Source organism: Cricetulus griseus, chromosome 2, assembly GCF_003668045.3.
Source record: "Cricetulus griseus strain 17A/GY chromosome 2, alternate assembly CriGri-PICRH-1.0, whole genome shotgun sequence".
Classification (NCBI taxonomy): Eukaryota; Metazoa; Chordata; class Mammalia; order Rodentia; family Cricetidae; genus Cricetulus; species Cricetulus griseus.
Window position 1 is genome coordinate 261,717,998 of NC_048595.1, and position 21,924 is coordinate 261,739,921.

At 45.4% G+C, this 21,924-nt stretch overlaps 1 protein-coding gene across 1 annotated transcript; it reads right to left on the reverse strand.

Moving 5' to 3' along the window:
• Positions 1-4,608: 4,608 nt before the first annotated feature.
• LOC100757605 (transcription factor BTF3-like) lies at positions 4,609-5,383 on the reverse strand. The gene is made up of 2 exons (XM_035440358.1): positions 5,256-5,383; positions 4,609-5,184 (listed from the first exon to the last, which is right to left on the reverse strand). Exon 2 carries the CDS (start codon positions 5,142-5,144, stop codon positions 4,848-4,850), a length of 297 nt encoding a protein of 98 aa, XP_035296249.1. The 5' UTR covers positions 5,145-5,184; positions 5,256-5,383; the 3' UTR covers positions 4,609-4,847.
• Positions 5,384-21,924: the final 16,541 nt, after the last annotated feature.

Below are 21,924 nucleotides of genomic sequence, written 5' to 3' on the forward strand. Positions count from 1 at the left end.
GATATGGCCGCTATTGTTATCCAGATTAACTCCTGTATCGCTGTATCTCTTAAGGGGTGGGGGTGGGATTGTTTGATGCAGCCGTTTGCGGATTGGTGTTACTCTTCTGGCTGGTATGTAAGCTCTAGGCTCAAAACTAAGAGAGGCAAGATGGTTATCGCCCAAGCGTTTATTTGGCTAACTATGCTTAAGCAATAGGCCGCCGGCCAGACAGCTCTTGCACACCCGGAGCCTAGGCTCATTGCACAGGGTAGAGTGTCTGGTTTGAGCAGCCCATGAGGGTGTTGAGCAAAGGCATCGCACAGAGTTGCCTAGTATGCAGGCTTCTCTGGGAGGTATGTTGTCCTGCATAAGGGTTGCCTGCCCCAGCCTCCCTTTCCCAGAAAAACGGCAGAGGACAGGTCGAGAGTGCTTCGGGTCAAGCTAACAGCCTGATGGCGACTCTTGTACACGCAGGACACTCGGATCCTTCTGCAGAAAAGCTTTAATGCATCTTGAGAGGGGAGAGCATAAGCTTACCAGAGCGGAGACCCTGGCCCAAGAATCCCGTTCCTTAATAAAGGCTGGCAAGCCGCCGCCTGGGACGTGTTACCCTATGAATGGCTTCAGCTCCTCAGGCCAAATGAGCCACGGGATAGGCAGAGATCAAAGGAATGGAGATTACCCAGCGCCTGTGAAGTAATTTACATTTTGGTGTCTGCAGGCACCATCATTGTAATGGAGAATGCAGGAACGGCTCCCTACAGTACATGACCGGATAAAATCGGCTACTGGCTTGGTTGACATTCCCCATCCCCCTTGGAATCAAGGAGGTAGCAGCGATATAACAGCTGGACCCACAGAGTGCAGCAGCTTCTTCTATCTTGTGAGTATAGTGCACTGATTGCCTTTTAAAAATTGTTTTTATTATGTTTGCAGTGTTCTGCCCAGGCCAGAAGATGGTACCAGATTGCATTAAATATGGTTGTGAGTCACCATATGGTTGCTGGGAATTGAACTCAGGACCTCTTGGAAGAGCAGCCAGGGCTCTTAACATCTGAGCCATCTCTCCAGCCCCTGCCTTTTAATAAATTGTAATGTGACCCGTAGGCATCCTTCTTCTTCAGGATGGCTCTTGAATGCTTGGTTGATACTAAATTCGGAAACCCAGGCTACTTTCTGAGAACATCTTAAAATGCAGATGCTGGGGCCAGGGGCGGATTCAATGAAAGGGTGTTTGTTCAGCTGACACAAGGCCCTGGGTTTGGCCTTGGGGGCCATTTTTGTTTGTTTTTTAAAGCAGTTCTGATTCAGCGAGGCTGAGTTGAGGCCTTTGAGTCTGAATTCTTAAGAAGGACCCTTGATTGGAATTTCCACAGGTGCAGGACTACAGCAGCAGTCATCCTACAAAGGAAGCATCCAGCCCCTGGGAAGTGACCTCATGGGGAGCACCCAGGGAGCACTCCTGTACACAGTGTAGAGTGGGTCATTCACTGTGGACCCAGAAGAGCCAGGAAGGTTAAGGAGACTGGCTTCAGAACAGAGACTCGAAATCTCAGCCTTCCCTGAAAACCCTCATTACCAGGGCATTTGTTAGGTTGGGAGTGAATTGTAAGATGTAGGGAAGCCAGCAAAGCAACTGTCAGTCTGCTGCCTCCCAGAGGAGGGAATGGAGGAGGGGCATCAATTTTGGCAAGAATGAGGACTATTTTATTATGGAGACCTCCCTAATTATGCAGTCAGAGAATGGTGTGTGGTACATTCCAGAGCCTACACCGCTCTCATAAGGGCTCCACTGTTAATTTAAAAAGAGAAGGAGCAATGCAACTCTGTCAACCCCCACACCATTCGCACATTGAGTATGTGTGCCAACTCACAGCACACCCACTGGAAATGAAAACAGAGCCCAAGCCAAGCCTTCAACTGCAGCTTGTCACACAGACCTACAGGAGAAGAGCTTTGTTTTCCTTCCCTCCTTTCAAAACAAATTTCCTCTCTCCCATTTCAAAAATGTGCATTAAATATATATTTGCTAACCTCAACTGCCAGATTTCAAGGAGCTTAATATAGGGCCCTCAGTAGAGAAGGAAATCCATTTTGAATTTCCATGTGAGTAGCCTTGTGTACATTCACTCAGTGTCCAGGAAGGAGGCTTTTGTAAACAGACTCGTGCTTGTGTGCAGCCCAAGCAAGGTCAGACTTGCTTTAGAAATGTCAGCAGGTGACATAGACATAGGTAGGATAATGTGGTCAGAGGGTGTCAGTGAAGCAAATGGAGTGTAGATAGACACTAAGGGACATTTTTTTCCTGGCAGTTTTAGGGACACTGATGATCAGCTGTGGTCCAGATAACTGCCATACCTAGGGCTGGAGAGATGACTCAGTGGCTAAAAGCACTTGCTGCTCTTGCAGAGGACCCAGGTTCAATTACCAGCACCCATGCCCTGTTCTGGCCTCCTCAGGTATTGCACTCAAATGGTGCACACACGTATGTACCAGCAAACACTTGTAAAATAAAAATAAATAAATCTTCTTTTTAAATTACCAAGACCAAAAGACGGCATGTTGGGAAGAGTTTTATTGTGACTGGCTGTCGGCATTGTGTGTTCATCCTTCTAGCCTGTTTCTAATGCATGCAAACATAATGCTTTCTTGTGTCGTTCATTCATTTTCCTAACAAAAAAATTATCAGGCACCAGACATGACATGTTTGGGCATGGCACTGGGTGGCTGGAATAACACTAAGAATGCCTATGCGGAATTTTAGAGCTAATAAATATGTTGGGATAAATTATCTAATTGGTGGAGTAAGCTGTCTTCCTTCCATTTTACAATGAAAGAAAGGAGACCCTGGAAAAGGGAGTGAAGGGGGAATGCAGGAAGTACTTATTAGTTGGTGCAAGTCCTGAACATCCATGCATGTGAGTGTCTACACAAGGACCGCAGTCCCAACGGCCTCTGCGATTGCGTTATGGACTATCTGGTGTTTGTCCAGCTCAGCTCTGAATGTTGAAAGTTACTTACTAAACCCTTCAGAAGGTCATTTGGATGTTAGTGACATTCAGACTGCCTCTGAGAAAAAGGCAAAGAATGACAATAAACTCTAGGAACCAAAGAGAGGAGACGATCACAGACACTGGGGCAAGCTAGAGGAAGGAAGGGAGTAAGGGTTATTTCATTCTAGAGGGAAGGAGAAGCCAACCAAAAGGATAGCGGATGGCAGCATGGAGGCCACGGAGCTCAGATGACAGAGCCAAGGACAATTCCCAGGGTGTTATGAACTGGCCTCAAGAAAAAGAAAACATGCTTGTTCATGTTTTCACTAAAAACTTGCAGCCAGCAAAATGGTTCCAGATTTCTGGCAGCCATTTACACCAGCTTTGGTTCCAACACAAGGCAGAAACTGTTCTAGATTCCTGTTTTTCCAAATGCCTATTTTTTTTTTTCTGTTGCACCAAGAGGCTCAGAACACTCCTTACCCATGTTTTCTTGGATGCTTAAAGATGATGACCTCACAAACTCATCAAGAGACCAAAGGTTTATGGCCAAGCAGCTCTTCAAATGGTATGGAAACAGGCAGCATGAGGAAGAAGGCGACATGGCAGTGGCTCAGCTCGGCTACCAGTAAATCCTGTGCTTTACATCTGCCCACAGAGTTGTCCCGGGAAAGCAAGTTGTGCCTGAGTGGAAAGTCAGATTGATCCCGCAGGGTGAGGCCATATCACAAAAATGCCCAAGGAAGGAGATTAGCGTAAAAGCTTTTAATTAAAGTCTCAGAGCACAGTATCCAAACACTATTTGTTGAACTCATGCTCGATTTAAAATAAGCAAGCTGCTCTAGACCCGGAACACAGTCTTCTCTAATTCACAGGTTCTAGTTGTCACACTGCTCCAAAACACCAATGTCATATTTGCATCTCTGTGGAGTTTTTCTGAGATACCAGACAGGTAGAAGTCTATGCTTTTCACGACTTTGGGCTCTTGCCCCCATCTATTGGACCACTCAGACACAGAGTGGGAGTCAACCGTACCACTGTACTGAATTCTGGATAGCAGAGACATAGTGAGTCAAAGTGTCACTGTGATGGTTCTTCTACCGTCTGAGAATGCTGCCACTGGGAGAAAGGTCACTGGAGCATCTGCACCCACAAGACTGTGACCCTGGACACAGGCCTTTTCTGCAAGAACAGTCCATATTGAACCTTAAGTCCTAAAAGCCCTTCTAACATGTTTTGTTTACCTGAACACTGCCCATGACAGCTAACGCATAGGACATCTGTATGGGAAGTAAATGAGACAGTTTCTGGATTTGAAAAAATTTCTTTTTTTTTTTTTTTTCTTCTTCTTTTTGTGATCAGCTCTATGAAATCTTCCCTAACCTGTCAAACACACAGGTAGCTTTCCTATTTCTAAGGCATCACAAGCACTCTGGGTGCTCATGGGTTGTTCAGGCACGAAGGAAGCTTCAGCCCTCCCAGTTGGGGGTGGGGGTAGGGGTGGGAGCAGGGGGCACAGAGACAGCAAACACCACTGTGTTTCCTTTCTTATCAAATGAACAAGTTTCTACTTTCATAGATTGGGAAATGTAAAAATGGACTCGCCACCTGGATTTCAAACCCTGTGTCACATTTAACCCCTTTCCAAACTTTATTCCCAGGCTTCTTCAGCTTAATTTGCTGCAAAGAATGAATTGTGTTTAAGCAAAAACTGAAAAGAGCTGCAGTGTCCAGGGGGCTTGGGCTTAAAAATATTAGAGATCTAGATTTTATCAGATCCATAAACAAAAGAATTTTAAAAAGCAGTCATGATATAAAATAGCAGCTCCTGTGGCTTTTGCAAGTGTCACCTTCTTCAGAAGTCGCCTCAATTCAGTTTGCCTCGTTCTTAGAAGCCTCGTCAAAATTCTCCACCAGATCTGGGACCTCATCATCATCCTCTCCAGTGGCAAGTGGTGCTTTTCCATCCACAGATTGTTTGGGCAAAGCTTCAGCCTGTCTCCTTAAACTAGTCAGACTGTCTGCCCCAAGCTGGTTTAGGATGCTGGGAAGCATTTCTGTCAGCTGCTTTGTCTCAGCGTGGCCTATAATGGTGAAAGTGTCTGCTGCCAGATACACCTGAACTTTAGGATTGTTAAAATGGATCACTGTTCCTTGGTTTGTAAACATGTTCACCTCTTCAATACCAGAGATGTTGTTCACCCCTAACTTCTTAGAGGAGAACTGCAGTTTTTTATCATCTGCTGTGGCTGTTCTGTGAACCACCTTCTTCTTTCTGACTTCTTTAAGGAGAACTGCAGTTTTTTATCATCTGCTGTGGCTGTTCTGTGAACCACCTTCTTCTTTCTGCGAGCAGTTCTTTTCCCACCAATGCGCACTTGTGCCTGCAGCTTGGCCAGTTTTTCCTGGTTCTTTCATCTGTGGCTCCTGTCCTCCCGTTCCGCTGGGAGGTGGAGGAAGAGCCAGCGTTGCCTCGCCCCCGGGGCAGCCGCCCCTGGCTCGCCCTTGGCCCTCACCCCGGAGAGTCCGCCTGTCCCTCGCATCGCTTTCCTCTCCTCAGCCCTGTCCCTCCCCAGCAGTCCCGCCCCCGCTCCCATCCTCCAGTTTCTGGATTTTTAAATTTTATTTTACGCATGAACAACTTTATGCCAGAAGAGGTTACCGGATCCCACTATAGATGGTTGTGAACCACCATGTGGTTGCTGGGAATTGAACTCAGGACCTCTGGAAGAGCAGCCAGGGCTCTTAACCTCTGAGCCATCTCTCCAGCCCCAGTTTCTGGATCTTATACAGTAAAGAGCTACTGGTGAAGGGCTTGCTGGTCTGTGGAGAGAGCTCGAGAAGTCTTTGGCAGAAGTAATCCCTCCAGAAGCGTTGCTGTACACAAACCACAGTGTGTGTGTGTGTGTGTGTGTGTGTGTGTGTGTGTGTGGTGTGTGTGTGTGTGTGTGTGTGTGTGTGTGTGTGTGTGTGTGTGTGTGTGTGTGTGTGTGTGTGGCCCAGCCTAGAGCAGCCACTCCTTCCCTTGTGTCCAACACCTTGGTCATCTGAGCATAAGAAGGAAGAACTTACTGGAAAAGTTGGTGCCATCTTTTGGTGCCATCCAAAAGTAAGGACCAAGTAGTTTGTGACAAGTACCAATTGGAGGTGTTGTCTAAAATGAGTGTGGTGAATGATGCAAGCCTCACCCAAGAGGTAGAATACCACTCACAATACATCCCTTCAATCTCCTTCCCATTAAACTGGTCTACATTGCTCTTGACCTCAGAGAAGTTAAGAAGATCTAGACTTTTATTTTATGTTTGTGAGTGTTTTGCCTGCATGTATGTAAATACACCATGTGGGTACCGTGCCCAGAGAGATCAGAAGAGGGTGTCAGATGTCCTGGAGCTGGAGTTATATGGTTGTGACCTGCCATGCTAGGACTTCATGCCAGGTGCTCAGCAAGAGCAATGGGTGTTCTTCACTGCTGGGCCATTTCTCAGCCCCATCAGGGCATTGCTGAAGACATTCCTTCCCCTGTCCATTGCATGCAGCTGAAGGAGAAAGGCGGGCCTCCCAAGGACCACACCTGTGGGATGCTGTCTTTTTGAGGCTGCAGTCGGAGCCAGCCAACTTGCCCACGGTTCGTACTGAGAGGGGCAGTGTGGATTGAGAAAAGGCTAGCTAAAGACATTAAAGGAAAAGATGGAGACACAGAATAGATATCAGGGGCCATTCAGTCCATACTGAAAGCCCCGAGTTTATTCTTCACCATTCTTAAATACCTTAATCAAAAAGGAGAATATGGTATCATATATATGGAACAAACAGAATTTCTTCCTCAATTCTCCAAGGATTCAGTAACCACACCTTAGATTCAGTCTCTCATACCTGGCCTTGAGGGTCAAAAGTAACCACATCTCATACCAAATCTGTTGTTATTTAGATAAGATGCCCAAGGCCAAGATCAAACATCCTACTGTAGCCACGCCTTTGACCTTTAGGTCTTATGACTTACTAAGGACAGTTTTGAACTCTCTGGCTTTTAGTCAAGGTGGAGTGGAGCCATCTTTATGGGCCCTGATACACACCTTGAGCTTTCTTTGTGCCTTTTGCCTAAACTATCATTTAACTCAGGTATAAGCCTGCTGCTCCTCTGATCTCCACACTTCCTCACTGTATTACTGGTTTTGCATTTTGTTTGGCTAAAACAAAGGAAGGAAACTCACCAAGTGCAAATCCAAAGCCATTACTCTGCAGCTTTCACTGACTCGGGTACTTAGGTTGATGTTCCAGGGACCATTAATCGCACAAGCCCACACTTTCTAAAGTGAGTCTGGAAGGCTGGGTGAACTGGAGGAGGACTGAGAAAGAAGAGGGAGGGAGAAGCAAAGGCAAGCCAAAGCTAAGCTGTGCCTCTTGGAAGACAGTAAGTGTCCATCACCTTACAAGGTTACCACCAGAGGAGGAATAGACCTTTGGCATCCACATTGACCTGGGGCTGTGTTTATTTACTTTCCTATATGTGAGCTTTATTTATGTTTGTTTGTGTCTTAATTTCCTGTTGAAGTGATGAAATACCCCAACAAAAGCAACTTAAGGGAAAATGGTTTATTTCAGCCCACTATTCCAGGTTGCAGGTTCATCACTCAAGACAGCAGGATCTTAAAGCAGTGAATCACATAATACCTCTAGTCAGTCAAGAGCTGAGAGGAAGGGATTCATGCATGCACGCTTGTGCTCAGCTCCCTGTCTCCACTCATACAGTTCAGGACCCCCTGCATAGAGAATGGTGCCACCTACAGTGGTCAGGCCTTCTCACCTCTATTAATCATAATAGTCTCCAAGAAATGCTCACAGGTCAATATGATGTAGACAACCTCTCACTCAGTCTCTTCTCAAGGGATTCTAGATTGTGTCAAGTTGACAATAGAACTAATTATCGCACTTTGTTTCTTTGTTTTGAGGCAGGGTCTCACGTAGCTCTGGCTGGCCTTGAACTCTCCACATAATTGAGGATGATCTTTAACTCACAAACCTCAGGCCTCTACTTCCTATAGTGGAATTTGAGGTAAGTGATAGTAACCTGGTTTTACTTGGTACTAGGGGTTAAACCCAGGGCTTCATACACACTAGACAAGTACTGAACCACCTAACTCTTTATCCCCAGTCCAGACTAGGTACACTCTTACTTATGAAATATCTTGAGTCAAAATGAGAGTTCATTCTGAATTTGATACTTTTTGAAAACTGCCATCTAGGGGATCTGTTCCCTCCTAAGGTCTTGAAAGAGACCCCATCTCGAATCTAACTTCCAAACAACAGGAACAATCGTTTACCACTGTAGGCTTCACTACAATCACCTGCTTTTGCAAGCCCTTGGCAGTGAGCCACGGAGCACAACAGGATTTGGTTAGACAGTTGAAACTCAGAGATCAGGGGAGCCCTGTTGGGCAATGGTTTGTTGACAATGTTAGGAATTCAGTTTAATTGAAAATATATTTAGTTAATGACTACCCCATGTGAGACACTGTGCTAGGTGCACAGAGGTGGCAGCTGCTTGCTGGGAGGGTGTGTTGCCTTACAGACTTGAACTGAAATAAACTCGGTCTAAGCTCCATTCTGGAAGGACTGTGGTTTTCCCATTCTAACAACTGAATAGATTTGAAATATTAGGTAGGCTTCCCTTCCATCTGGCCACCTAAAGCAGTACCTCAGAGGGTTCTTAAACGAATCATGTTTTGGGAAAGACTGAACCAAATGGTATCCCAGAAAGAACTATATGTAAAAGGTTTCTGCATCCCGGTAATCCCCTCTGCCAATGCAGCAATCCAAATCAGACCAAATTAGAAAAAGCCTCCATTTAATGGGTAAAATGCTCCCAGATGATTTTCCACCCCCACCCCCAGAGGAGACCTGAGAGACTGAAAAACCACATGTCTGTTTTTTTAAGGGGCAATTTAAATACCCCTTTATGGTCTCAAGCATCTCTGGAGGAGGAGCCCTGTTTGGCTGGCTTTCTGGAAAGGGGCAGGGTTTGGGAAGAGAGAGATGGAGGAGGGGAATTTAAGTGGAACTCCACCAGAACAATGTGCCCATTGGCATACAGCTCAAGTAGAGGTCTCTAAGCACACCAATCTGAATGGGATGTATTGGGTTCTGATTAATGACTCTACCTCCTCGTCACACAGGCACCACTGGAAACCAGTGTGAAGACAGTTCTGAGGCTGGAGGTTGGCAGGATCTCCCATGCTGCAACTCTTAACCTGTCTCTGGGCTTTGAGGTGGCTTCTCACTCTGCATCTTTAAGCAGTGAGAGCAGTCCTGGTGGATTTTCTGCAGGACATCCTGAGATACCTGTACTTCTAGTAAAAAGATGGGAGGGAGGAGCTTGACAGAAGAAGCTGCCTCCAGCATCGGTGTCTGATAGAAGGGCAGTCTCTGTTGAGTAGAGTCAGGCTCCTTGTGTTCCTGCATAAACCATTCAGTGTCCTGCTGCTTGTTTTCTACTGCAGCCTTTGATGAAGGTCAAGCAGGGCAGAAGCAGGAGACCATCAGGCGGGAAACCACTACAGAACGGACCTGATAGAGCAGCCATCTTAATTTTCTTCAGGTCTCTTCCTTGCTCAGTAACAGACACTTGGCCTAAGTTGCCATATCCATACATCTTCAGTAGTTTACGGTGTGAAGCTGGAGTCAAGTCTTCTCTTCAATTGTAAATTTCTGCTCATTGATAACAAGAGTTGGTTCTGGGTTGGGAAGATAGCTTGGTCAGGGACATCACTTGTGCAAGTATGAAGACCTGAGTTCACATCCTCAGAACTCCTGTAAATAGCGGGGTGTGGTCACAAGCCTGTAACCTCGGTGCTATGGGGAGGCAGATAAAGGAGGATCACCGGGGTCTTCTGGCTGCCAGCCTAGCTCCAGGGTCAGTCACAGATCTTGTCTCAAAGGAATAAAGCAGAAAGTAATGATGAAGGACACCTGACATCCTCCTCCGGCCTTGATTGGGGTGGAGAACAAAACAAAATGTTTCTAAGTTAGTTCTTTGTCTCAGTGTTCATGTGTGCATTTGCTCTTGGACTTGCAAGGCTGCTCTAGGTTGGAGGCCTGTATCTGTCATGCTCTGCTGTAATCTCCCATGTACTACAAGCCTGAGCATCCAGAGTCGGATGCAGTCACAGGTTACTCCTGTGGCCAGCACAACAGGACGTCTCAACTGTCATTTATTGATTATACAAAACACAAAACTAAGCCATTAAGTTTCCATTCCATCTGAGGATGAGGGGGTTCATGCTCACCTCTCAGCCATTTACTCCTTAATTTCTGAATTTAAACCTTAAGTTCCCAAAGGAAAACCATCAAGCCATCAGAAATACAACTACACAGTCCATAAGCTTCATTATAAAAACAGCAGAGCATCTGCTCTGTTCTACTCTACACTCTTCCCTGGAGGCAGGAAAGGAGAAGCAGTGAGATCTTCTGGGCATCACATAATCATACAACTATTCCAGCCAAAGACTAAGCACCCACCCCACCCTACTCTGAGCATGCTTAGGACAGAACTCAGTGTGCTGCCAACAGGGCAGAGCCAGGTTCGTGTCCTACCTCTGCTACTTAGTGTCTGCCATGGTGAATACAGTAGGTGTCTATAAAGGTGGGATCATGTCCAGCCAAATTTCAATTTCTTTTTTTGCTCCTGAGGCTCTTCTGCTTAACCAGCAATATCCTCTCTTAGCTACAGACCATCAATGATCAGTGATTTTTTTTCTTTTTTTGAGACAGCGTTTCGTTATCAGTGTCTTAGCTACTTTTCTCTTGCTGAGCTAAAACACTAAGGCCAAGGCAAGTTATAAATTAACATATTTAATTGGGCCAACGATTTCAGAGGGTTAGTTAGAGCTCATGATAACAAAGTGAAGGAAGGCATGCTGGCAGGAACAGTTGAGAAGAGTTCATATCTCAAAACTGCAAGCAGGAGGCAGAGAGCATACTGTGATTGGCATGAGTCTATTGAAGTCTATCCCAAAGCCCACCTCAGTGACACTCCCCCTCTAGTGAGGCCACACCTCTTAATCCATCCCAAACAGTTCTGCTAACTGGGATCCAAGTACTCAAATATAAGAGTTGATGGGGGTCATTCTCACACAAATCTCCACATCAGGCTGGCCTCACATTCTCCACAATCCTCCTACAGCCTCTCAAGTGCTGGGATTATGGGCATGAGCTACCACACTCAGCATTTCTAACAATTAAAGTGTATGTGAGCTACACAGGTTTCTGGGGAAAATGGTGTGAATTTCACTATCCTCCTTACCCTAAAATGCCACTAGAAAGTTCATACTGACAGTCATTAAACAGGGTTTGTCTTGAGCAGTTACTACATGCTGGGTACTGTTTTAGGTGTTGGGAATAGATCAAAATAGTAAAAGTCCATACCCTCCTGGAAGTGTATGAGAAAGGTGACCAACACAATAAAGAAGTAAAATCCATGGTTAAAAATGCTAGCAAGAAAATTGAAGCAGGAATAGATTATGGGGTGAGAGTATGGATTGAAGGTACAGTCTGAGATAAGGCAGTCAGAGACCTCTCTGAGACACTGACATTTTAAAAAAGGGTTGAAAGAGGTGAGGGCGTGAACTGAGTAACATCCGAGAGAAGAGGGAATAACAAGAGCAGAGCCCTGAAGCCAGAGTCTGCTTAGGGTATCAAGAACAAGAAGGAGGGCCAGAGAGGAAAGACAGAGGGTGAGGAGGAGATAAAGATGAGGGTGGAGTAACGGGGATCCAGCCTTAGAGGGGTTTGAAGTCATCACAAGAGCACAAAAGCTTCAGCTTCTGCCCCGAGTGTGTAAAAAGCCATCAGACCCAGTGCAGTGTGGTCCTCGAGGGGTGTGAAGTGCAGAGATGAGATGGGAGGCTGATTTGGTAATTTAAACACCCCTCAGCCAGGACAGTGGCTATATGCAAAGTAGAGCAAGTGGGATTTGCTGCGATATGAAGTTCGGGCCAAAGAGGGAACTTGACTCTGGAGAATTTGGCCTGAGCAACTAGAAGGGCAGAATTGTCACTGTCCTGAGACAGAGAGGACTACGAGAAGCTCGGGCTTGCCGGGAGCTAAGGACTGGGTGAGCAGGGTGAAATGCGGAGTGGATGTGCTATTCACTTTCTACAACTGACACATTACTAGGAACATTGTGGCTTAAAATAACATAAACTCCCTAAGCAATTCTAAAAGCTGGAATCAGGTATTAGAAGGGATGTGCTCTGTCACGAACTTTGGAGGGAGAATTCATGTTGCGGAAATTATTTTAACTATGTAAAGGTATGTTACATTGGTTTCTGCTGCATTTGTTTAATTATGTTAAGATGTGTTGCTGTTTCACCTTGCCTGCCTAAGGCAGCTGATTGATCTAATAAAATGCTGAATGGCCAATAGCTAGGCAGGAGAGGGAATAGATGGAGCTGGCAGGCAGACGGAATAAATAAGAGAAGAAATGTAGGCTCAGACAAGAAGAAGAGAACAAGGGAGAGATAGAGGGACATGCCCAGGACCAGAAGCCAGAGCAGCCAGATAGCCAGACACGAGAAGCAGTGAAAGACAGATATACTGAAGCAAAGAAAGGTAAAACGTTCTGAGGCAAAAATAAAGAGAAACATATTAAAATAAGAACTAAGATAAGGCCCAGCATTCAAAACTAATAAGTCTCTGTGTCATAATTTGGGAGCTGGTTAGTGACCTGAAAGAAAAAGCCTGTTACAAATCCACTCTGCTGTCTCTAGCTTCTAGTGGCTACCCACACCCCTAGACTTGGAACTAGATCATTTCAAGCTCTGCTCCTCTCCATAATCACATTGCCGTTTCTTCTCCTATGTGTCCTACCTCCCCACCTTCCCCTCTTACAAGGCTACATGTGATTGCTTTTCTGATCCACTTAGACGAAACAGGATTATCTCTACCTTGAGACCTTAACACAGCACATTCTCAAAGCTGTTGCTGTTTAGGGTCCACACAAGCAGCAAGGGCTCAACTGTGGGTTTGTTCAGAGTGCTGTTCCTCGGCCTACTGCAGGCACCCAGGTAAAAATGTTGCCTTTGCCATGCTCTAAATGAGTCTGGATTTCAGAGGAGCAAAGGAGATCGATGCTTGACTCTGCAGACCTCAGGACTTGGGTGGTTAATGCTGTCAGGTCTGGAGTAGCCTGGGGGTGAGTGCAGACCAAGATGTCCAATATAGAAGCCCCTCAAATGGTTAAAAACAGAAGTATCAGGGTCTGGAGAGATGGCTCAGAGGTTAAGAGCACTGGCTGTTCTTCCAGAGGTCCTGAGTTCAATTCCCAGTAACCACATGGTGGCTCACAACCATCTGTAATGAGATCTGGTGCCTTTTTCTGGCCTCCAGGGATACACACAGGCAGAACACTGAATACATAATAAATAAATATATTAAAAAAAAACAGAAGTATCGGTTCATCCGCTAATTCCACTTATGGGTATTTATCCAAAGATTACAAAAAAATGTCATTTCCATGTCCATTGCCATATTATTTACAACAGGCAAGACAGAAATAACCTGAATGTAGTTAGATAAAAACCACAGGTGTCCACTGTTTCAGACTATGCTCTGTACTGGGCTTTACTAGAACAGGTTGAAAGTAAAAATGGAGTCACTCACTAAACATGTGTATCACCATACCGACACTAAGTTATTTCTCTGGACTTCCAAGAGATCTTCAAGGTGTATTGTCCACAAGGACACTACTGGGCAGAATTCCTTTCCTGCCCCAACTTGCAAGACCAGCTGTAGATGAGATGATTTTGCTGGAATTCTAGGAGCCACCCTGGGTGGTGGTGCACACCTTTAATCCCAGCACTCTGGAGGCAGAGGCAGGTGGATCTCTGTGAGTTTGAGGCCGGCCTGGTCCACAAAGAGAGTTCTGGGACAGCCAGAGCTACATAGAGAAACCCTCTCTTGAAAAACAACAACAACAATAATGTATTCTGATTATTTATTATATAAATAATAATATTTCTCTGGAGCCAGCAGAGAAAAATGGAGGTAGAGTTTTTCTCCTTGGCGCTTTTGTTTACAAACAAAAATAAAAAGCTTGTCCTTGAAAGTGAACCCTCTCCTTCGTGACAGAATCTGACCACACCCCAGTTCAAGCCCCAAACACAAGCAGGAATGCCTCGGCCCTTAGGAAGGTGATACACAGCCAGCTCCCAAACACTACGAGGTTCTGAATTGGTTCCCGCCAAAGCATGTTTATGTACTGACTCCAGAGATGTAGAGCTAATCATCTTCACACTAGGCAAGTTTCCAACTCTCCCAGGGAAGTTTATTTATGCCTAGTGTAACTCAGGGCAATGACTGTGCTGTGATTTTAATTCCAGGTTTGAGAAATTGTGAGGCATTCCTCCAATGCTAATGGGAAGAGGCGTAAAATTAGCAACAGCTTGCAAGAAGTCTGTTAAAGAAAACCACAAGGCTCTTGCTTGGGTTTTGAGAAGAAAGGGTTAAGGCATTTATCATCTCAAAAGGGTGACATTTAAGAGGTCACCAAAACCATTTTCAATCAAGACCGGAGGTACAGCACTGGCTGTCACAAACTGAGTGCTTGCTAGGTGACAAGTATTGACCCATGGGCTACACACATGAGCACTACCATTTAATCTTTATAAGAGTCCTGTGTAAAGGTGGCTTCTCCCAGCCTCATTTTATAGGCAGCTGAATGAGACTCAGGTAGATCACGTGGTAGCCAGTCTTTGCCATGGGAACTGCAGAACCATCACACCTGGATGAGGAGCCTGCAGCTCAGAAAGAGAACTAGACTCAAGGACTGGGGAAGAGGCTGGGTGTCCAGATGGGAGCCTGATTCATTGCCCTACGTCTCACACTACCAGTACCTTCAAAATTCTCTCTTAAAGGGGACGAAGAGATGACTTATCAGTTAAGAGCACTTGCTGTTCTTGCAGAGGATTGTGAGTTCGAGTCCCAGCACCCACATCAGGCTGCTCACAACGCTTGTAACTCTTGCTCCAAGGGATTGACAGGTGTGTGGTCCACATACAGACAAATGAACACACACCACACACTCACGGATACACATATAAATAAGTAAAAATATATTAAACATACTTAAAATCATATTTATAAAAAAATTCTCCACTAAAGAAGATAAAATATAGCCAGGCAGTGGTGGCACACACCTTTAATCCCAGCACTCAGAAAGCAGAGGCAGCAGATCTCTGCAAGTTCAAGGCCAGCCTGGTCTACAGAGAGAGTTCTGGGACAGCCAGGGCTACCCTATCTTGAAAAACAAACAAACAAACAAAATAAATAAATAAATAATTTCACTTGTAAGTTGACAAAGAACCACAGGCATGAGTGAGCATAGGATAAAGAGTTGCTCCTTGTTATAAAACAAGATAGGTTAACATAGAGACATTTGTTTCTGAGAAAAGGCAGTTCACAAAAGACCCTGAAGGAAGCAGCACTATCACTCAACTGGAATAGCATGTAAAGAGAAGGGCAATGTAACTGGAGCTCAGTTGCTAGAGTACTTGGTGCATGAAGTCCTGGGTTCAATTCCCCAGGGCTGAAAAAAAGGGGAGGGAGGAGGAAGCTACGAGAGTGAGAAGGGAAGAAAAGGAAGGATGCAGAGGTCATGAGGAAGCAGAAATTTTGAGTCAGGTGTAGATTAGAAGAAAGGACATATGACAGGTAGGATTTTAGTGGGGGGGGTGGTAGAGGAGGAAGGGAGGGAGAAGGGAACTGGGATCACCATGTAATTCAATCTTGTTTGTAATTCAAATATATAAAAAATTTTAAAAAAGGGGGGAGAGGGAACAAAGACAAGCAAAAGATAATTTCAATTACCCCAGCTGTCTTAGTGTTCTATTGCTGTGAAGGGACAGCATGACCACAACTCTTATAACGGAAAGCATTAATTGGGGCTTACAGTTCAGAGGCTTAGTCTGTCATCATGTTAGGAAGCAGAGGGGCACGCAGGCAGACATGGTATTGGAAAGGTGGCTGGCAGTTCTGTGTCTGGATATGTAGGCAGTAGGAGAGAGAGATTCCAAAACCCATCCCCAGGGAGACGCTTCCTTTCACAAGGCCACACCTAACTCCTGTCTAGTAGTACCACTCCCCATGACCAAGCATTCAACTCTATGAGCCTGTTGGGGCCATTCCTATTTAAACTACACCAGAAGAGGTTACTTTTTAAAAACACGCAATGGTGATATTTTTAACAAATTGAATTTAACATGATGCCAAGACTTAACCCCTCTAATGCATGCATTGTAGCAGGCTTTTTCTTTTGGGCCACCAACCAGCTCCCAGTCATAATTTGGAGAGTTACTATTCATTTTGAATGTTCAGCCTAGCTTAGGCTTGTTTCTAGCTAGTTCTTTTAAATAAATTAGTTTCTCTTTACCTTTTGCCGCAGGGTATTTTACCTTTCTTTCTATATGTTCTACTCTGTGTCTTCTGGCTGGCCCCAGGCATCCCCCCTTTTTTCTTTCTTCATTCTTTCCTCTTCTTCCTTCTCTCTCAAGTCTATATTTCTCCTCCTATTTATTCTCTGTCTGATAGCCCCACCTATCCTAGCCTATCTATTGGCCATTCTGCTTTTTATTAAACCAATCAGGTGCCTTAGGCAGGCAAGGTGAAACACATCTTTACATAATGCAGCACAAACAAATGTAATACCTCTTTACATAGTTAAAGCAATTTCTACAGCAATGCATGGCATTCATAAACTGACATCTGGCAAACCAGAGGTGAAGAAATCTGGGAAAGAGCACCCAGAGTCTGGCATGTTGGTTTGCAGATTACACCATCCTGGAGCCCTCGGAAGGCAGCCCACGAAGAGTGACTTATCCTGAAAAAATATGAACAGTTGCTGACCCAGGACCAAGCACTGCTCTGAGTGCTTTTGCAAACATAAATACTATCTTAGTCAGGGTTACTACCGCTGTGATGAACCACAACATGCAAAAGCAACTCGGGAAGGGAATGGTTTATTTTGCTTACACTTCCCACATCATTTTTCATCACTGAAGGAAGTCAGGACAGGGACTCAAACAGAGCAGGGACCTGGTAGCAGGAGCTGATGTAGAGGCCATGGAACAATAGTGCTTACTGGATTTCTTAGAGCAGAGCCCAGGACCACCAGGCCACCCACAATGGCCTGGGCCCTTCCAGGCCAATGCAAGCACAGAAGGAAGGACCAAGTGTCTTGCCAAGGTCAGGTAGCAAGTGACCCACCCCACAGACCTGAGGAGAGCAGCAGCAATTGCTGCACTTTTCACCACAACCATCATGTTCAGTCAGTGACATTGGATGGAGGCTCTAGGGTTCGTGGCAGGCTGGGACCTGACATAACAAGAAAAGTCCCATTGGTTGGGGCAAAGAAGATGTTATGCATGGGCTCTCTCCCTAGAAGAAGAAGGACAATAAATGTTGTGAGCTGGCTATGTCAGAGACACAGATGAACACGCTTGAGTCTTTCCACAGTGTCAGAATCTATTGAGTAACAAGTCACAAGATGCAATAATTGGTCAATTAGTCTCACTTTTCTTGAGAGCCTTCCAAAGCTAACACCGATTCTATTTCAGTCGCTTTTTTGTTTGTTTGTTTTTTGAGACAAAGTTTCTCTGTGAAACAGTCCTGGTTGGCCTTGAACTCACAGAGATAAACCTGCCTCTTCCTCCCAAGTGCTGGAATCAAAGGCGTGCGCCACCACCACCCTGCTAATTTCAGTCTTAATCATTAACTCTGATTATTCATTACACATCACACAGTAATTCCCTCCTTCTCTTCTCCCTCCCTCTCTCCCTCCCCTTCTCCCCTTTCCCTGGATGTCTGTATACACACAATGTAGGTTAAAGGATGGCTACAAAGAGTTAAAGAGACTGCCGTGGAGTTCAAGGAATTTCCACGAGTTCTGAACTGCTGAAACTGGGAGACTGATGGACGCAGAAACATCCAGTGCAGACATTGTTGCTGCTTCTCTATAGCCAGGCTGCAGGGCCAGAGTTAAACTGAAGATTCAGAATTCGAGGAGGCAGTAAAGGTGAAGGTCAGGATAGGATCCACGTGGACAAATGGATGGACAGATGGACAGCAGGTCCCCGTGGACCACTGGATACATGAACAGATGGCAATTTGAGTAGACCATGTCAATAACAGGGACTGAATCGAACTGAAGAACCTGGCCTACGTAGGCATTCTCTGCCTGCCAGTTCCTTGACACACACGGGGTTGTAGATGACAGGTTGGCGAGGCCACCACCATCACAGCGTTGGGGGCTCTTCTCATTATGGGTAGAGGTAAGGAAGCTGCACACTTTCCTCAGTATGGTACATCTGGTAAGTTTTGGAGCCTGGTTTTCCTCATATGACATTAATATGCTCATGTGTTCCTGTAGTCCCCATTTACTTAGATACATTTGTAGGGGGCCCTTTCTACTTTTAGAAATAAGTTATGTATCATTCTGCAACTCATGGGTGGTGAGAGACTGAAGGTACTGTTTACATGGCCCCCAAGATTCAGAGTCATCTTGCTTCCAAATTGGCACTCAAAATGGAACCATTGTAAACTGGAATCCCTCAGGGCAAGGCACAGGCTGAGAAGCCACTGCTTTACACGATATGTGCACACGATATGTGCAGATTTAGGGTGGAGTACAGGCTGACCTCAACAGTAAGCAGCCATATTGCTGGCGAGGATTTCCATTAGGAGAATGGAGCCTTGCATGGGCAGCTGGTGGCAAATGGTTCTGACATCTGTGTGTTTAGCTTTACCGTAGCGGGATGTCTCAAAGGGAAACTTTGAGGACCAAGTATGACCAAAGGCTGTCATGAACGAGACACAGAAGAGATGCTGTGTGAAAGTGCTGGTGGAGGAAGGTGAGCCAGAATGAAAAAGAAACACAGCGGGGCAGCAGCTTGGAATCACATTCGCAGAGTCATAACTCACATGCAGTCCAGGTGTTGGCAGGGCAGAGCCAGCTTGTCTACTCTCACGAATGATGCACAGTGCTCTGAGGACTTGTTTGATGTTGAAATGTTTTCTTGAGTGAGAGTCACAAAAGGAACGATTGTTGCCTGACATGGCTTCATGTTTATGAGACCGTGATGACTGGTCTCTGCGTGATGGGGCAGTGAGCGTGTCTCTTGCCACGTGTGTCTCAGTCTTGTCTCTCCAGTTTGACTGCTGCCCTGACTCGTGTTTAACTAATGGCATTTAGTATTTGAGGAAGGAAAGAGGGAAACGTTTAAGAAGCTGTGTGTGTGTGTGTGTGTGTGTGTGTGTGTGTGTGTGTGTGTGTGTGTGTGATGTTTTAGGAACTCTAAAGAAAGATTTCTAACACAACAATTCTTTGAAAAAGCATCCAGTTTCATTAAAATCCCATCAAACAAACAGAGAACCTTGTGAGCTGCACTCGGGGGCTTATCAAGACAAAGCCAGCTCCAAAAGGCCAGGGACATTAGCCGCTGACTCAGCCAACAAAACCTCTGAGCCAGGATGGACAAAACCAAGCCCAGGGTTCACAGAGTGAGCCAAAGGGCCCCAGGGTATTTGTCTCCCAGCTTCTATCTGAGAGTGTTCCTGTTGCTATGGGGACAGAAGCCCTCTGGTAGGGAGAGCTATTATACCACCACTGGCTACATGTGGAGATGCTTTGCTTTTTTGTTGTTTATTTTTTTGTTTTTCAAACAACACCTATAATTTCAGTCAACAACTCAGAACCTATTCCCAATTAAGAGTAGAAATGAATGGAAGAATTGTTCTTTAGCTCCATACCCTGGCATTTTTTCACTTTTGAGGAGAATTATAAGTTATAAAGAAGACTGGGAGATTGACACAGCTGACCCTCCATTCTGTGTCATTGGCTGTATAAATCTAGGAACTCAACTGGGCAGAACTGTGTCTGTAAAGGGGCTGAAGTCCATCTGGGAAATGTTCTAATGCATCTAGATTCATTTCCCTGGTAATCTTGTAGTCCAGAGGGGCTCTGTGCTCCGCTGTGGGCCCCACTGCCGCCAGCAGGCTTAGGAGGCTCCCTGCCTTTGCCACGAGCACAAGGCCAAGTTGCTGCCCTCCCAGCCTCTTCCCAGAGCTGATATCCTACATGACTTTCCTGACCATCCCAATCCCCCCTCATCAAAATTCAAGCACACACACCCACAGGCTAATCCAGGAGGGAAAGGGGCTCACCATGAATTGAATGATAAATAATACATGTGGCAAAAACAACATCAGCACTTATTTGCAAATGAAAGAACTCTAGAAATTATGTCTGATGGAAATATAAAAGATTAAATTCAAGCAGGGAGTGGGAGAGGATGGTTTTTTCTTAAAACTTCTCAAGAAACAACTCCATTGTTTCACTTTAAAAGGACACTTTCTGTCTTGAGCCCGGAATTCAGTGGGCAGGTAGGACTCTGGCCTCAGTGGAAGATGCTAGGCCACTAAACAGAGTTCAAGAGGGAGGATGCAGAAAAGTAACTCAGATCTGAGAGAGGGTTCTCCTGATGGTAGGTCAGCTTAGTATCTACTTCCGGTTCTCTGGCAGTTTGCAATGTTGTATCATTTTCCCACTTTCACTCCAGAGTCAAACCAATATTCCACGAGAACATCATCTCTGGTGGTGGGGTCATCTTTGGCGCATGAACTAAATCATGAGATGGAGCTGTTAGATTTCCTTCCCTTTCATCAGTCACAGGCCAATGAGAATTAACCTGGAGCGCCTGCCAATGGGTAGGGACTCATGGGTCACCTGCCTGAGGACCAAACAAGCTGAGACAGGACATGAAGAGCTACAGATTCCTAATTTGGTCTAAAGAGCACCTGGATCCATTCATTCCTGAAGCTAGACTGTCCTGGACATGCCCTTATCTTCATTACTGGATTAGTTACTTGTCTACTGTTGTGATAAAAACACTATCGTTATGGTAACTTACAGATCAAAGGGTTTACTTGGGCTTACCATTCCAGATGGATAGAATCCATGGTGGCAGTGTGAAAGCATAGCATTAACAGTATGAAACAGAGAACTCACATCTTGAACGACAAGCATGAAACAGAGAGAGAAGAAAACTGGGTAAGTCTTTTCATTCTCAAAGCCAGTGACATACTTCCTCCAACAAGGCCACACCTCCAACAATGCTACCAACTGAGGACAAGTATTCAAACATCCAAGCCTATGGGGGACATTCTCATTCAAACCACCACCGCTACCCAGCAAATTCATTTTATGCATAAATCAGTTCTATCCAGGTTTTTGTCACTTGCACTCAAGCACTCAGCAAGGTGGACGGCTTGGGTGGTATCACTGTGCACCTGGGTTTGAACTCACAAGGAAAGGGGATGAAGATATAAGCACCTTACCCCTGGGGAGTCAGAGCCCAGGGGAGTCTGATTCTAGAGTAAGAGCTTGATAAACTAAGAATGTCTAGGGACCCCAGCTGAGGACTGCTCCTAGAGCCCCTCCTTTAGATGCTGACACCCTTAAGATGCCTATGTGTATGAATACAGACTAGATACTGTTTTCTATCACTGGCAAAAATGCTTGAGAGAAGCAAATTAAGGGAAGAAGGAATTAATTTGGCTCATGGTTTGAGAAGGTTCAGTCCATTGTGGTGAGGAAGGCAGAGCTGCAAACATGGTGTTGGGAGCACACTATTGAGACTCCTTATGTCTGTGGACCAGCAAGTGGAGACTGGACTAGAAGCAGAGTGAAATCTGTAACCCCCAAGGCTGGGTTCCCAGTGATCCATTTCCTCCAGCTATGTCCCACCTTCCAGACATCTCAAAGCAGCACCAAAAGCTGAGGGCCAAGTGTTGGAATTGTGAACCTGTGGGGAATATTTTACATTCAAATCAGAACAAGCAAGTACAATAAACGAACATACATGGATACACATATGTGCTTCAGTCATTTGAATGACATTTT

Coding starts and splice junctions, on each gene's coding strand:
- LOC100757605 (XM_035440358.1), bottom strand. CDS start 5,144: ATGTTTACAAACCAAGGAACAGTGATCCATTTTAACAATCCTAAAGTT.